Raw genomic sequence first — 15,877 nt, 5'->3', positions numbered from 1 at the left:
TTTTGCAAAAGTACTACCCATTGGTACAAAAATTCAATGGAGCAGAAGACAGTTCAAGTGACCTAAAACATCTCCCTATAAAACAGTCTTTGTGACTCAGCCTAAATGCTCTGCCGACACACAGTAACGCATTCTGCAGACTACTTGTTCCCACGGTGGCGGCAGAACTCATCACTGTCCCCTTCCAACCATGATGAATTCATGGTCTTCAAGATCCAACCCATTAATGAAGTTGCTTCTAGAGCAAAGATTCAAATGCTTGCTGCCGGACAGGCAGCCAAACTGCTCATGTCCTTTCTCCCACTTAAAACTCTCCAATGGCTTCACCCTGGAATTCTAATGAAATCCATATACCTTAGTCTAGCCTTCAAGGCTCCATATGACCATTATGCTCCAGACTTGCTGGTCTTCTGTCTGCTCCTTGAACATACAGTAGTCTCTCCTTATTGGCAGTTTCATTTTTCAGGGTTTCAGTTACCTGTCGTCAACTGTAATCCAGAAGCAGATGATCCTCCCTCTGACATATGGTCAGAAGGTCAGAAGTAGCCAAATACTACCTCACGGTACCCCATCACTCACTGCCTACGTCATTCCCTCACTTCATCTCATCACACGGGCATTTTATCATCCTACATCATCACAAGAAGGGTGAGTACCTTCTTGAGTGACAAAATATGATATTCTGAGAGAAAACACATTCACATAACATTTATTATACTGTTATAATTCTATTTTTAGTTATTGTTATTAATCTCTTATGCCTAGTTTATAAATCAAACCTTAGCACAAGTATATATGAATAGGAAAAAACATAGTATATATAGGGTTCGGTACTACCTATGGTGAGGTATCCTCTGGGGACCTTGGAACACATCCCCTGCAGATACTGGGGACTACCGTACCACGTTTTTATGGCCTCAGGAACTTTGCACTTGTCCTTTCTCTTCTGAAACTTTTCTCCCCATATCTTTGTCTAGTGAGCAACTCATTTGTCAGTTCTCAGTCAAAAGTCAGCTTCTCAAAGAGCCTTCCCTGGCCACTTTTTCCGAAGTAGCACCCCCATCACTCTTTGTCATGTCACCTGGTTTGTTACCTTCCCCGCATTCACTGCAATATGAAATCATTTGTTTATTACCTATAAACCCCATGACATCAGGAACCCTGTGCCCCCTAGAATGATAGCAGGAACATAGGAAGTGCTCAATAACTACTGATTGAATAAAGGGGGGTACAGTTGTGGATTAATCAGTGACGTGGCTTTGTTCTCTTCTCTGCTGCTTGAATTAAGACCATTGAGCTATTCACTAGTTCCTTTGCCAAATAAATGGTCCCAAGAAAAATAATATATGGAAAAAAACAGCTGGGGGAAAAATAATGGGAAAGGAGATTGGACTATACGATTTTAATAAGGTTTGAAACTGTGGTTTGTTGTTTTGTTCGACCATACTGCCAGGTCTCCCAGGAGGATGCATTAGACAGATTGTGGGACTCCTTCAAAAGCTATGCCTACAATCTTGGGACTAGATTGCTTTTTAAATGGCTCTTTCACTCAGTAATTTTGTGAGCAATATATTAGTCAGCAATATTGCTGACTAATTGTTGATTAGTCTGTGGGAAGCCATGGGGCTTTTGCAAAGAACTGATCAGTGTGATACATGTTCTTCTGAACACATACGATTATGAGCACAGAGTAGGTTGTACAAAAATGACTACCACCATTTCAACGACAGCTGGGTCACCACACACCTGCATCCCTAACACAGAGTGAGTAAACCAGTGCTCGCCATCAGAATCCTCACCTTCCACAGACCTTCTCACTCAAGCTTCTCTTTTTACACATGAGGAAGCTTGAAGTGCAGGGTTAGCAGGTAACCTTCTCAGGGTCACCGAGTTTATCAGTGACAAAATTAATCTCGGCTTCCTCCTGACTCCTGGTGGGATCCTTTCATTACTCCACATCAGGTGACTCCAGCCATTGGCAATCGACACACTTCCCATCAGAGCAGCCAAGCCCAGGGAGGAGGGGACGGGTGCCCTGAGGCAGGGTCTCCAGGTCCCCACAGCTCTCACTTCGGCCACAGGAGAAGGACAGAGATGAAGACAGAAAAGCCCAGACCAAGAGCTCCTTGGGGTACTGACGCATGGCTTCCCGTAACATCTCCATGGAGGGGCCCCCCAGCCCTGAGGGCCATTTGCCTCCAACTCTCAGCAGCAACCCAGCTTCAGAGATTTCCACAGAAGCCCAGGGGCCGTAGCATCTCAGAGGAGGGGCCAGCACCCTGCCCGCCTGACGCTCGAGGAGTGATCGTCTCCCCAACCAAGGCTCGGCAAGGCCTGAGCGGGCCCGCGGGGCGGCAGGAGGGCGTGAGCGGGGGGCTGGCAGCAAAAGAGGGGGAAACGGAGGGGCAAAGCAGCGACGACGCAGGCCCGTGGGTCCCTTTCCGGGATTGGAGGACCTCACTCAGCTCAGGTTTCTGGGGAATGGAAAATAGCTCTTCAACCCAGCTCCCCGGATTTGCCCTCGACCCTCGGAAGGTTAACCGGTAACTAACACCCAAGAAACATCCCCTCCACCCCTGCCGCCCCTCGCCCGGGCTCGACACCCGCTGGTACGAGCGGGCGACCCCGCGGCGAGACCCCGCCAAGCCCGGGGGCGCAGCCGGGTCCCGGGCGGCGGCGGCGGCGGGGTGCGGCCCAAGCCCGGGATCTGCGCCTCTCCCGGCGGCCCGCGCCTCCCCTACCTGTAGTAGCGGTCATCTTTGAAAGGCGTGAGGTCCTCCTTCAGCTCCCGGTACGCCTCCTGCAGCCGCTGGCACAGGTGCTTGAGCTCGGTGCAGAGCGGAGGCTCCAACGCAGGGTACTCGGCGTCCATGCCCGCGCCGCGCCCGCCCGCCCGCGCCGAGCACGGCGCCCCCTCCTCCCGCCGCTCCGCCCTTTGTGTTGCTTGGCGCGCCCCCCCACCCTCTCCTCCAGCCGCGGGGATCAGGGGCCGCCGGCGCGCCAGGCGGGGCCGAGGAGGGGGCGGAGCAGGTGGCGGGCGAGGAGGAGGAAGGGGGTCGGGCGCGCTCTAGGCGCCGCGGAGAGACACGGGGCGCGCCCCGGAGGTGGGGTGGAGTCCCGGCCCCTCCGCGCTCTGGGGGCCATCAGCCTTCGCCCTGGAGAGGGAAAAGCAGCGGGGGAGCCCAACCCAAGGTCATCCGCCGCCTAGGACAGAAATAAAACGAGCCACCATCACTACTACTCGTACTAGGAAAGGGGAAGAAACTGGGAGTGACAAAAGGAAAACGGGGTCTGGGACAGACTGAGAGCCCTTTCTTGCCGGGAAGGTCAAGGCTGGAGCAGCTCCCTAGTTCAGCACCACGGAAAGCTCCCGGGCCGATTTCCGCAACTCCCCCCACCCCCTCCCACCTACTTGCTTCCAATAGCCTAATGCAAAAACATCTGAAACCAAGTCCATTACGTCTGTGTCATAATAATTATTTTTTAGCAATAGAGGAACCAGCGTCTTAATGATACCTCCTTCCATAGGTTCTATAACCACGCGGGGTGGTGGAGCGGGTGGACATGTAGTCGGTGCAAGGGAGTTTCTCATCCTGTACCTGCTCTGCGGAGTAGTGAGTAAAATAAAAACTTGCAAATCAACATGTTTCCATGGGACTACTTACCGAAGATGGTGATGGTGTCATCTCCTCCTGTGAATTTTTCCAGTAATTTGGACAATTGTTTCTGATGATTGCAGTGTGGTTTCACCTGAATCCAGGACAGGGGGGCTCAGGTTACACTATTGAATCTAAATTATAGAATAAGAGTACCAGTAATCTGTATTTGTCAAAGCTCCCCAGGTGAATCTAATAATTACGTTTAGATATTCTCAGAATTCCCATGTTTTATCTATGCTCTAATATCACCCAGCCTATCTTGCTCTTTATGGTTATATTCATGTTTATTTCCTCCCTCCCCTTACATTTTGGAACAACTTTTTTTTTCTGCTAGCCAAGCTGTCCTGTGAAGTCTTGCAAATATTCCCATAACTTCTGATCACCCTGTACTCTGCAGTTATATTTTAGCCTTAAACATTCATTAATGTGAGCACTTATATTCGATCATCTCAAGAGGACAAAGAATGGAGCTCAAACTGGCTATACCCAAAATACAGTGCAGAGAGAGGAAGAAGTCTTTCAGAAAACACATATGCCAACTTGCTTTCTGAAATGAGAGAGACTGTGAGCCCAACATCAGCTATATTTCAAATATTTTATGATTTGCTACAGAGAGCTTATCAGGTACATGTACATTATCTTTAGGGGAAATATTATTCAGTCAATCTCAAAGATATACAGAACACTTACTCCTCTGGGAGGCCTTCCTTCCTTCTCCAGCCTAAGCTTTTTTTTCCCTTTGACCTACAACAGCCCCAAGTAGATAATGCAAGTCTTCTGGCTCCAGCATGCAGGTTACTAAATCTATTTTGTTACCTCTTTAACCACAAAGAGCTAAAAATGCTAGATAAGGTATCACATGTACATCTACACATACATATATGACTGCAAATATTTTGCGCAGCTGAGCCATATAGTATAATTATTTTTCCTTTTCTGTACATTTCCTCTAGAATTAATGTCATTTTTATTGCTTAGTTTCTATGTATTGGTCATTAATTCAACCTCAGATTACCCACCAATTGCCTAATTCCCCTCTTAAGAAATTCATACACATGATGCATTCTACCATTTTCATGTTTGTAGAATCTCTTCATGGCCTTCTGACCACCTGTGGAATGGATGCCCTATGCCTGGTGCATGGCTGTCATCTAACAATCTCTCCACCATCGCCCCGGGGTTTCTGTCCTGTTCTGTGTGGATCCCATGTCTTTCTCTTTATTGGTGGAACATCTTACTGGAGGCTTCTGAGAAAAGGGTGCATGTAATACAAATTTTTTGAGGTCTTCAATGTAGGAAAATGCCATTATTTTACCCTTACTTTATTGCTAGTATGGCAAGGAATAGAACCCTGGGCTGCGGATAATTTTATCTCTAAATTTTGAAGACATATCTCCATTGTCTCAGATTCTAGTAGATTCTAGTGTTGCTGTTGTGAAATCCAAAGCCATTATCAATTCTGATCCTTTTTATACAGATCAATTTTTTTTTCTCTCTGAAGCATGTAGGTGTTTCATTTTTTCCACCAAGTGATGACATTTCAAAATCATACAGAACTGTTCTTATCCATTGAACATGAATTTTGGAGTAGGTTTTTTTTTCATGGCAATCAAACTACTTCAATATGGGGGATTTTTCTTTATTTTTTTCCTTGATAATGTCTTTCCTTCTGTTATTTCTTCCTGGAACTCTTATTAATTGGAAGTTGCTCATCCTGAACTGGTCCTCTAATTTCTTTACTAGTTTTCATTTCTTTGTCTATTTACTTTACTTTTATTCATTATCTTCTAGTCTTCCTGTTAAGATTTTTCTTTCTACTATTGTGTTTTTAGTTTCCCACAGCTTTGATTAGTTCACAGAATGTTCCTTCTTACAGAAATCCTGTTCTTGTTTCATAGATGCAACTATTCTGATTCTGTAGAGAAGGACCAACTGCCAAACACACAAGTAAGGCTATCCTGAATGTTCCAGCTCCTGCCCTGCTCTCCCCTGAAGGCAGCCACATGAGTAACACTAGTAACCCTGTACAGAGCAGAAGAAATGCCCACCTAATCTCGGCATATTGACAGAATCATGAAATTGTTGATGTTTAAGCTATCCGATTTTGAGACAGTACGTTTTGCCACAACAGAAAACTAACACAACTATTCTGATTCTGTAGAGGACTTTTCATTTCTTACTAGAAGGTGAAGGACTGCTTGCCAGCATTCTGGTAACAGAATGGCGGAAGAAGGATGGAAAGGTCCTTATATGTACTTCATATTCACCTCATCCCCCTTGTTTTGGCTATCTATTGCTGTGTTGCAAAACATCATGTTTTAAAACAATCATATATTTACTCATTCACAGTTTGAGCTAGGCTTAGCAAACCCAGCTTGTTTATTCCATATGATATAAACTGGGGTGGCTCAGCTAGAGCTGAAGGATCCAGTTCCATGATGGCTTGCTCACATGGCTGACAATTTGATGCTGGGAGCTCAGCTGGGCTGTTGGGTCTTTCTTTTGAAACTGCTCTTTCCAAACAGCCTCTGTTTAGTGTAGGCCTCTCCATGCAGCTGTGTGGGCTTCCTCACAGAATGGCAGTACATTGTCAGGACACAATGGAAGCTGACAGCTCTTCCTAATACCAGTGCTTAGAAGTCCCAGGACATCACTTTCTCTGTATCCTATAAGTCAAAGCAGTATAGGTCCAGCCCAGATTCAGTGGAGTTAATACTACTCCATTGGGAGTAGCATCAAAACCATATAGGGAAGAGCAGAATTGTTTGGGGCTATCTTTGAAAGTTATCTTCTAATTTCAGCACGATTTTCCAGCCCATGATCATGGCCAGTATGTCCCAGACCAGATACCTTCTATTTTAAAATCTCTAGGGAGTCAATCTCCAGTTTCCTGCCAGTGTTAGGGAAGGGAAATTGTCTAGTTGTACAGAGTAGAAAAAAATTTGGAAATGTAATGACATCTTAGACTTTCAGTCTACCCTCCTGCTTTTTAAAAAGGGATCATTATCTTACAGCAATGCTCTTACATAACTGTGAGAAAGCAAGCAAGCATGTGTGCTGGGTTGTGGCTAAGAGGACAGGTTCTAACCAGAAAGATGAGTGACGCTGCCACTTCTTTAGCACTGTGAGCTATGCCGAATACTCAATATCTCTAAATTTTGGTTCTTTTCATATGTAAAGTGAGAATGGCAATACTGGCTGCACCATGGGTTTGTGGGGAAGATTATGTAGAGCACTTAATAGACTGCCTGGTCCATAGTGAGTGCTCATTAATAATTAACTTCTGCAGGGGCATTTACATATTTCTTCTCCCATGGTTACTGATATCCATTCTTTCTCATTAGAGAAACTTACATTACACAGAGAAGCTTAGGCAAGTGAATGAAAATCATTCATACATCCACCCATGAGAATCACTGTTAACATTATGAAGTATTTTCCTTACAATATGTGTAATACATTATATTATAGTCCGAGTCCCTTTAGTGATTGGTTGAGATCTCTCCATATCTTATAGACTAATTGGAAAGGTACAAACTCAAGCCATCCTAACAGGTTTACTAGAGAAACTCTCCCTGCCAACATTAATAACCAGCACCTCACTGCAATGTGATAGCAGAAACAAACTTCTCTACAGCCAGGACACAGGTAGGTTTAGAATTGGTCATTTCCATTCAAAGAATTCATTAATCCTGCAATCTCCTTATAATTTATGCAGATGTCACCAACCTGGTCAACTCTTGCTTACCACTGTGTTTATTCAACTTCTTGTTTAAGAATAAGACAGAACAAAAGCTCACCTTGGAGCTGGGGCAGCGTGTGTGGAAGTGGCCTCCTCATTCTGTGCCCAGTCCCTGTGCACCTTTCCTTAGAAGCCACACCCAGAGCTTTCTGTTGTCTCCTAAACTCTATTTTCCCTCAGTCTTAATGTTTAATACACTTGGAAAAATATTCATATAAACTACTTGGAATCCAGCTTATTCACTCATGAATGGAAGTGATACGTCATTATACAAAGCCTTCTTAAATATCACTTTTAATGTTGCATAGTGTTCTAGCTCAGGAGTATACTGCAATGCACTGAATCATTTCCCCTATTATTGGCCACTTTGTTCTTTTGGTTCTTTCCCCATTTATTATAAATAATGCTACAATGAATATCTTCATGCACAAATATTTGAGTTTCAGATTATATCCTTAGGATCATAAGTGAAATTACTGGGTCAAAAGAGTGTAAACATTAAGGAAAAAACATTTTTAACATGAAAAACTTCAAACATATAAAGAGGAGAGTTAATGAATCCTCTGTGACTATCAACTAGCTCCAAGTTGCAATTTGCATTTTAAAGAGGATGCCTGTTAAATCAAAATAATGAATCTGTAATGGTGGAATTTAGGGCAACAGCTACTGATTTAATATTTTTTTGTAGCAGAGGGACCTTCCTATCAGAGGGGCCTCTCAAATCAGACAAAGCAGATAACCAGTTGCTCTACCCAAAAGGCTGCCTCTTCATTCTTGAAAATAGTGTCAGCCACAAAGCAGGTGTTCAACAAATACTGCTGACTGACTGAATAACTTAACACTCCTTGAACTTTACCTAGAAACAGACATACAGCCAGGGATAAGGGAGATGAAAGGAATTAAGCAAATAGTAACAAAAATTAGTCTGTGGGCTACAAAGTCAAATGGGTAAGTGCTCACTCATTATATTATTCATATCTAACATATAATGTGATTACAGTGAACCCAAGTCCACTTCAGGTAGTCAAGTGAGCATAGAGGCATGTAAGTTGTACAAGGCCATATGCTTTCTTTCCACCCGGATAGCACTCAAGCATTGTGTTCAAGATGGCAATCAAGCTATAGGTCTGAGCCACTACAGGAGACTAACAAATTCACATAATCCTATCAGTCAAATGCTGTCTTGAGGATTCTTGGGAAGTTCCTGGGTTCCTTTCCTGATTTAGTTCAATCTGGTGAAAATATCCTATTATACTTGCAGGGCAGACTTCTAGACTTAATTAAACCCTTGGGGTCTGTATACACATGTATTTCCTGCTAGTCTGTGAACTCAACTCCTGCAAGGCAGGAACTGATTTTTACTCCATTTTAAAATTTCTGTGCTTAATATTGTCTGGGACATAATGGGAAGTTAATGTGTATTAAGTTTAAAATAACATGAAAGTGCCCACTTCTGCCCCAATGTTCAATTAAAAATTAAGATCATGTTTTGAAAAATATTTAAGACCAGCAACTTTTATACATTGTCTAAGTGAGATACATTGTCCATTCAAATGAAAATTAATTGAATATATAGTTTGTAAATCTTTATCATTTTATGCATCTTTAAATGTGTTGGTAGCAAAGAAGACACGCTACTGACAATTAATCCTTTGCTTCCCTGTCTTTTTGAAATATGTAATCCTCAGAGACCTCAGAGAGATATTCATTTACATTCCAGAGATCTTCCCTACTGACTGGTTTATTTGTTGATTAGATTTTAAAGGGCATTTTTCCTTCTGAGAACATAAGGGACTTTGCAAAGAATCACCAAATCAAAAATACTCTTCAGATTATTTTCATCCTCCAAGAGGGATAAAATAAAGGAAAGTCATAAGAAAATCTAATTAGAAGATAAGGGCGCTGAATATGGCTGGTATAACGTATTGTGGCTGAATTACAGCCACACACACAATCCTTCCTCATCCCTTCCCAGAAGCCATGCAATGTGTTCCTTCTTCTTCTGGCTCTGGACTCCCTGGATACACTATTAATGGTAATTTTACTATCAACAATTATACTTGATCCATTTTATTGAGCACCTACTGTGTGCTAGACACTGTGATAAGCACTTTCATTATACTTAGTACTCTCAACAGTTTTATAAGGTGGTATATTAGTCAGGCTCTCCAGAGAAACAGAAATAATAGGAACCAATAGATAGATAAATATATAGATATTACAGGGAATGGGCTCACTTGATTACGGCAGCTGAGAAGTCCCACTGTCTGCCTTCTGCACACTGGAGACCCAGGATAGCCAGTGGTATTGCTTAGTCCAAGTCTGAAGGCCTAAGAACCAGAAAAACTGATGGTGTAAGTCCCAGTCTTTGAGCCAGAGAAGAAAAGGTTTTCCAGCTCAAACAGTGTGGCAGGAAAAAAGGGGCAAATAACCACTTCCTCTGGCTTTTGTTCTATTCAGGCCCTCCACAGATTGGATGATGCCCACCCACACTGGGGAGGGCAGTCTACTTTATTGAGACCACCAATTCAAATGCCGATGTCACCCAGAGACACCCTCACAGACACACCTAGAAATAATGTTTCCCCATGGCCAGTTTGACATATAAAGTAACCATCACAGATGGCTACTACTATTATCACCATTTTGAAATAACTGAAGCTTAGAGGGCTTGAATATCTGCTTATAATTCCATCTGATTCCAATGCTACTGTGTCTGAGTTCAGAGAATTGACTTTTACTCAATACCCAGTACAGCCTCTATGAGGTACCCCGTTAAAAACCAATTGTGTATGGACACTGAGGTATTCCATTAAGAAACAGTTCTGTTTTCCTGATTTCATGTAGCATTACAAGACCCACTGAAGACTTTCCCTGTGTTTAAGGACAAGTGAGGCTAAGATTTCTAGAGTCCTATTACAGTTGTAATAGTAATATTTATGCATATGTATTCATGAATGGTAGTATTCATGTCTTCCAGCTTGCCAATCTCATGGCAGTGCCTCCTATTGACCAAAACCGGCAGGAAGGAAGCCAGGGATCCAGGGAGCCATGGTGGTGTAGTCCATAGGTGTCAGCCTGTTGGGACACAGAACTAGATGGAGGAGGAGGAACAGGGATCTGGGGAAGGAGGCAACAAGAGAATAACCAGCACACCCCGCTCATGGCATCTTCCTCTGGTGTCAGCAAGTCTATGAGATTCGCTGCTTGATGGTAGAGAGTAGACACGACTTAAGAGAAAAAAAATCCAGCCCCAGGCATAGCTTTGGGTCCAAGGGAAGGTGTCATCTGAGCCAGGGCAGCACTGAAGGCCAAGGTGAGCTATTGCCCAATTTCACAGATTTGTGCTAGAGCGTTTGAAGAAAAGTCTCAGAAGCTATCAAATGCAAGGCTAGAAGATCAGCTCTGTGAAGGACAAGGAGGCTGAGGCCCACCACAGCAAGGTGGCTGAATAAGGCAGTGCAGCGGGCAGCACAGACCCAGTCCTCCTGACTCTTGATGCGGGGTCATTGCTCATCTTCTTCTAAAAAGGACTCGACGCAGATCTGGTCCCATAAGCCTTCACATTCTTCTCCACCATCACCAACCACTTCTGGAAATTTCACAGAAAGCCACGTTTTCCTAAAGTTTCCCTCACATTTAATTTTAACACATTTCAGCCACAAGCAACATAAAAATGACACTGTGTCTTATAATTAATTAACAGTGATGCTTTGTGATAAATTAACCAGGTTAGGGAAATTTTGCCTAACCATGTTTTATAGAAGGACTAACTCTTTGGTTCATAGACGGAATCACCGAGACTGGCACCGAGACACTGGCAGGCAAGGAGGTGATAAGGGAATCGCCATTGCCCACTCAGCTCTCCAGGGGAGCTCTGTGGCTGCCTTGCGGCAGGAAAGGGCCGGCTTCTGATACAAGTGCATAGTGCTGAGATGTTTTGTCACTGAAAGCAGACAAAGATGAAGAAAATAGCCTTTGTATAGCTATGATTTAATTGATCATTTGTAAGTAACAATTTTGAAAGATACAGAGCAATAAAGATGTTCTTCCACCAATTTAATTTAAATGCCATTGAGTTAATTTGTCCTTACACAGCTGAGACTCAGAGATTGATTCATGCCACCATCAGCTAAGACGTCACTCAGCAAGGCCAGACGCTCTGATTTCACCATGTTCGTTAAGTGAGATTCTGGGCTCAGAGATGAACCACATAAAACACATGAAGCGCCCTGGCTTCATGGTTTACTGATCATTTCTCATCAGCCATTGCCAACTGTCTACTGCTCTCTCTCATGTTGAAACACCCTAGACACTCATCAGAATCCACAGGCGGCTGCACCAATGACATTGGGGTTTGTTGCTTGATCTTCATTGGGGCAGAATCAGGCGCTTTAATTTCATCTTAATATTAATAAACATTAAATACCCATTTGTCCAAGACAATATGAGAAACAAGATATTTGAAATAGAGTAAGAGTCACTCCCTGACCACTAGGATTCATAGTCTGGTGGCTATGAATCTGATTCATGTAAACAGATCCAAGCCAGGTGATTGTCTGTAGGACGTTAAGTCCAGCATACAAAGGAGTAGATGCGGGTGTTGAGAAATGAAGAATGGTGAGTTCACTGAATAGATAAGGGGAGGAGAAATTCGAAGGGAGGGGGAGCAGTATGTGTAACAAAGCTCATGTGAGGGTGCTGTGGTTAGGAATTAGTAATAACCCACCACAGGGGGCTGCCAGGTTTGCTTGGGGGTGGCAACTGATGACTGATCAAGTAGGCAGAGGACAGAGCACGGGGCACTTCTGGGTTCCTATAAGGAGTTTGGACCTTACCCCAAATGCAGTAGGAGCCAGGTAAGGGCTTTGGGCAGGAGAGTGACTGGATTAAATGAGTTTAGAAAGAAGCTTCAGGGAGCAGGAGAATAGAGGTAAGGAGCCGAGTTAGGAGGCTGTTAGAAGCGATGACAGCTAGAGCCAGTGCACAGTGGCAGAGGGAGGGAGGGAATGCAGGAAGACAATTAGAAGGTGTAATTTACAAGCTTGGAATCTGGGTGGGAAAGGAGCAGAAAAGTCTTGGGTGATTCAATTCCCTGGCTTGGGTGGCTGATGGCGCAGGGCTAGGTGTTGGGGATGATGGGGACTTGAGCTTTGGACACCACAGGCTAGCACATGGGTACCAAACGAGACAAGGACCAAATCAAAAAGGAAATTACAGGCCACCTCACTTAAGAAATGCCAGGCACATTTTCATTTAATTTACCTTTCTCCTTCCCTCTAGGAAATTGCTATTTCAAGAGACTTTACTCATACATTAATGCCCTAAGCCATTTCTTTGCTTAATTGGTTAATCATTTTCAAATATTGGGGAAAAATTTCCCTTATTTTTTGTGCTGTTCTTGACACAATGGCAATAGGCATGACACACTTTTTAATTTAAACTGCATTATTAACATCGTCTCCATCACTTCCTTAAATCTAGAGCCTAGACTTGAAACAATCAACAAAGCTAAATCAACCCAGGATTTATGGCTTTTGTTGATTTCCATGGTGTAAATATTCCCACCAGAGTCAATTTCAAGCAACCAACATAATGAATATTCTAGAAGTATAGATAGATCACTGCTTCACCTACAGTGCCAGGCCATGCTGCCTGAGAGTAGATCTCAGTAAGAAATTAGTAACACAGTTCCACCACCACGATTCAGCCCATGAGGCTGCCTACCTCTGGTGTGGCTGATGTTTGTATAAAACAGGAGGCATAAGTTACTTAAAAGTTGATGGCACTCATCAGTAAAACCATTTGGCTTGGTATTTTCTTCATAGGAATATTTTCTAATAATGATTATATTTCTAAGTTTTCACATCTAATGGCATACAATTGTTGATAGCGTTCTTACTCTTAGCTTTAAAAACAATCTCTAAATGAAGTTATGTCCCATTTTCATTCCTAATATCATCTATTTGTGCTTTCTCTTTTTTCTTCATATATCATCCCAGATATGTCAAATTCATGAATCTTTCCCAAAAATGAACTTCTGATTATCATCGGCTCTCCTGAGTGTATTTTTGGCTTTTATGTTGATTAAATTCTTTTTATATTTGTTTCCTTCTCCTTTTAAAAAAATTATTCTGCTGCTACTTTTCCAATGCCTGAAGATGTGTAGTTCACTCATTTTCAGTTTTTTCTTTTATGTGAAAACAAGCATTTATGGCTATATATTTATCACCAAGTGCTATTTTCATGGCATTTCACAAGTTTTGATTATCCTATTATACATTTCTTCTTTGACTTATGGGTTATTAGACTGCCTTTCAAACTTTCAGTTATTTAGATATTTCTACTTGTCCTGTTATTATTTATACCTTAATTGCAATGTGTTCCACGAACAGTCTATATGGTACAGATTCTTTGAACTTTGTTGATACTTTATGGCTTCATATATGATCAATTTTTATAAATGTTTCATGTGTGTTTCAAAAGATTTTATATTCTCTAGTTGTTGGGTGCCAAGTTTTATTTATGTCTATGAAATTAGTTTTGATTGTTAGATCTATCTATAATTGAAAGAAGTATGTTCTAAGATCCCACCAGTATGTGAATTTGTCAATAAATTCCTATAACTCTATCAATTTTTGATTTATATATTTTGAGGCTATTTAAAAACTTTTATGGAAATGTTCATATATACTCAGAAACAGCTTCTCATAAAATGAATTCCCTCACCCATGTATCCATCATCTCTCACCCAGCTTCAATTATTAACCTATTGCCATTCTTGTTTCACCTATTCCTCCTACCATTTTTGTTATTGGGAGATTTTAAAGGAAATCCGGATATAATACTTTACTCCAATACTTTAGTATGTGTCCCTAATAGGTAAGGGCTTAAAACATATATAAAGAAAATATGTTGAGGTCACTACGTGAAGTGCCTGCAACTGAGGAATTGCTCAGTCTAATGAGTTGAACATCCATGGTTTTGTGGACTTTTGGGAAGTTGACCCCTCCCTGGTTCAGCCTTTTCTGGCAGAACAGAGTCAAGGTGTGTGAAGCAGCTGCTAGGATCCCCTGTATCCAGGGGTGCTCAGAAAGCGCCTGTGATAACAACTACCTAAGCCCTGGAATCTTTAGGCATGGCCTTGGGAAGTCAAGCTTGCTCAACAGCTAGCAGCCCTGTAGGGTAAATACCCTGACCAGGCCCAGTCTTGATACTGTCCTTGTTCTTTTCCTGCCATGCTGAGCACTTGGCAGAGACTAAGCACAGCCCTGTGGCCAAGTTGGGAAGTGGGAGTAACAAGGGAAGAGTTGATGCCAATACTACCTTTGGTCAAATCCATGCATATAGCCAAACTTTCTAATTCATACCAGAATTTGCTGAATGAGACATTGCTTGTGACAAGTGGTATCTCAGATGGGTGTTAGAGAAGCCTTATTTGTTATAGAGATTTTCTACATACTGAGGCCTTTTCATGGAGTCCACAGTGTAGACAGGACATGAACTGTATGTATTCATCCTAATTAATGCCTGAGCACAATGGGGAATGTGCTCTGACCGAATGTAATGAAAGACTGGATCTAGATTGGGGCGAGGGAAGGCTTTCCTGTGGACATGGTCTTGAAGGGGCTCTGAAGGATGAGTTGAGTTCAAAGGTGAAGCAGGCTGAGAAATGAGATGAGCTTGGGCAAGGACCAGTGAGATGAGGCCCTTGCCAAGAGGGACTGCATTCTGGAACATGGGGCAGGTGGGTGAGCATTGACAGCGGAGGCTGGGACAGCAGGCAGGAGCAGATAATGGCCTCCACCTAGGTGATGATTAGTATGACAACACACTGTTCTGAGCACTCATATAGGCAGCTCACTCAGTCCTCAGAAGTGCCCAATTCAATGGGCACTTGGTGCCCTCCCTCTGTGGAGGGCAGACAGACACAGAGCTGCTGCAAGTCACCTGTTAGTGAGCAACATGCCCACACAGCCTGGATCTGGGGTGTTGCTTGATTGCCATTAAAGAGTTTAAAGTTGAGGAATGATATGCAAACATGCTTGCTGGTTTTCTTGATTAAAAAAGAAAATCACCCTTGTTGCTGGGTAGAGTGGACTCGGGGAAGAGGGAGCAGGAAGACCCACTGGGGGGCTCCTGAAGAAGTCTAGGTGAGAGATGATGAGGGCTGGTACCAGGGTCCAGGTAGCAGGGGTGGAGAGTGGGAGGGCTTGAGAGCTCTGGCGGGAGAAGTGGATGGCTTGGTGGTGAGCTGCTGTGGAAAAGGCAGGGGAGGGAGCGCCAAGGCGGCTCCTCATTGTCTGGTACAGCTCTGAGCATTTCCCCTGGGTTCCAGAACACTCTGCGGTGAGTAGAGGGGTATGCTGACCTGGGAGAGAAGGGATTCAGCAGTCTACAGACAGAGCACAAGCTGGGAGCACATGCTCCTCGAGGCAGGGCTGTGTCTCCTATTCACCATGGGATTACCAGTGAT

At 43.3% G+C, this 15,877-nt stretch overlaps 1 protein-coding gene across 2 annotated transcripts in view; it reads right to left on the bottom strand.

The window, feature by feature from the left end:
* The window catches only part of TMEM181 (transmembrane protein 181), a 72,215-nt gene extending 69,313 nt beyond the window's left edge, over positions 1-2,902 (bottom strand). The window contains exon 1 of one of the 2 annotated variants that reach the window (XM_037023666.2): positions 2,742-2,902. In XM_037023666.2, coding sequence (XP_036879561.1) covers positions 2,742-2,872 — 131 coding nt within the window. In that variant the 5' untranslated portion in view covers positions 2,873-2,902. The remainder of the gene's footprint in view (positions 1-2,741) is intronic. The other variant, XM_037023670.2, reaches the window with a different exon arrangement.
* Positions 2,903-15,877: the final 12,975 nt, after the last annotated feature.

The sequence above is a fragment of the Manis javanica genome, chromosome 13 (genome assembly GCF_040802235.1).
Source record: "Manis javanica isolate MJ-LG chromosome 13, MJ_LKY, whole genome shotgun sequence".
NCBI classification, from domain to species: domain Eukaryota; kingdom Metazoa; phylum Chordata; class Mammalia; order Pholidota; family Manidae; genus Manis; species Manis javanica.
Note: the sequence above shows the minus strand (reverse complement) of the source record. Positions and strands in the feature narration are given on the sequence as shown.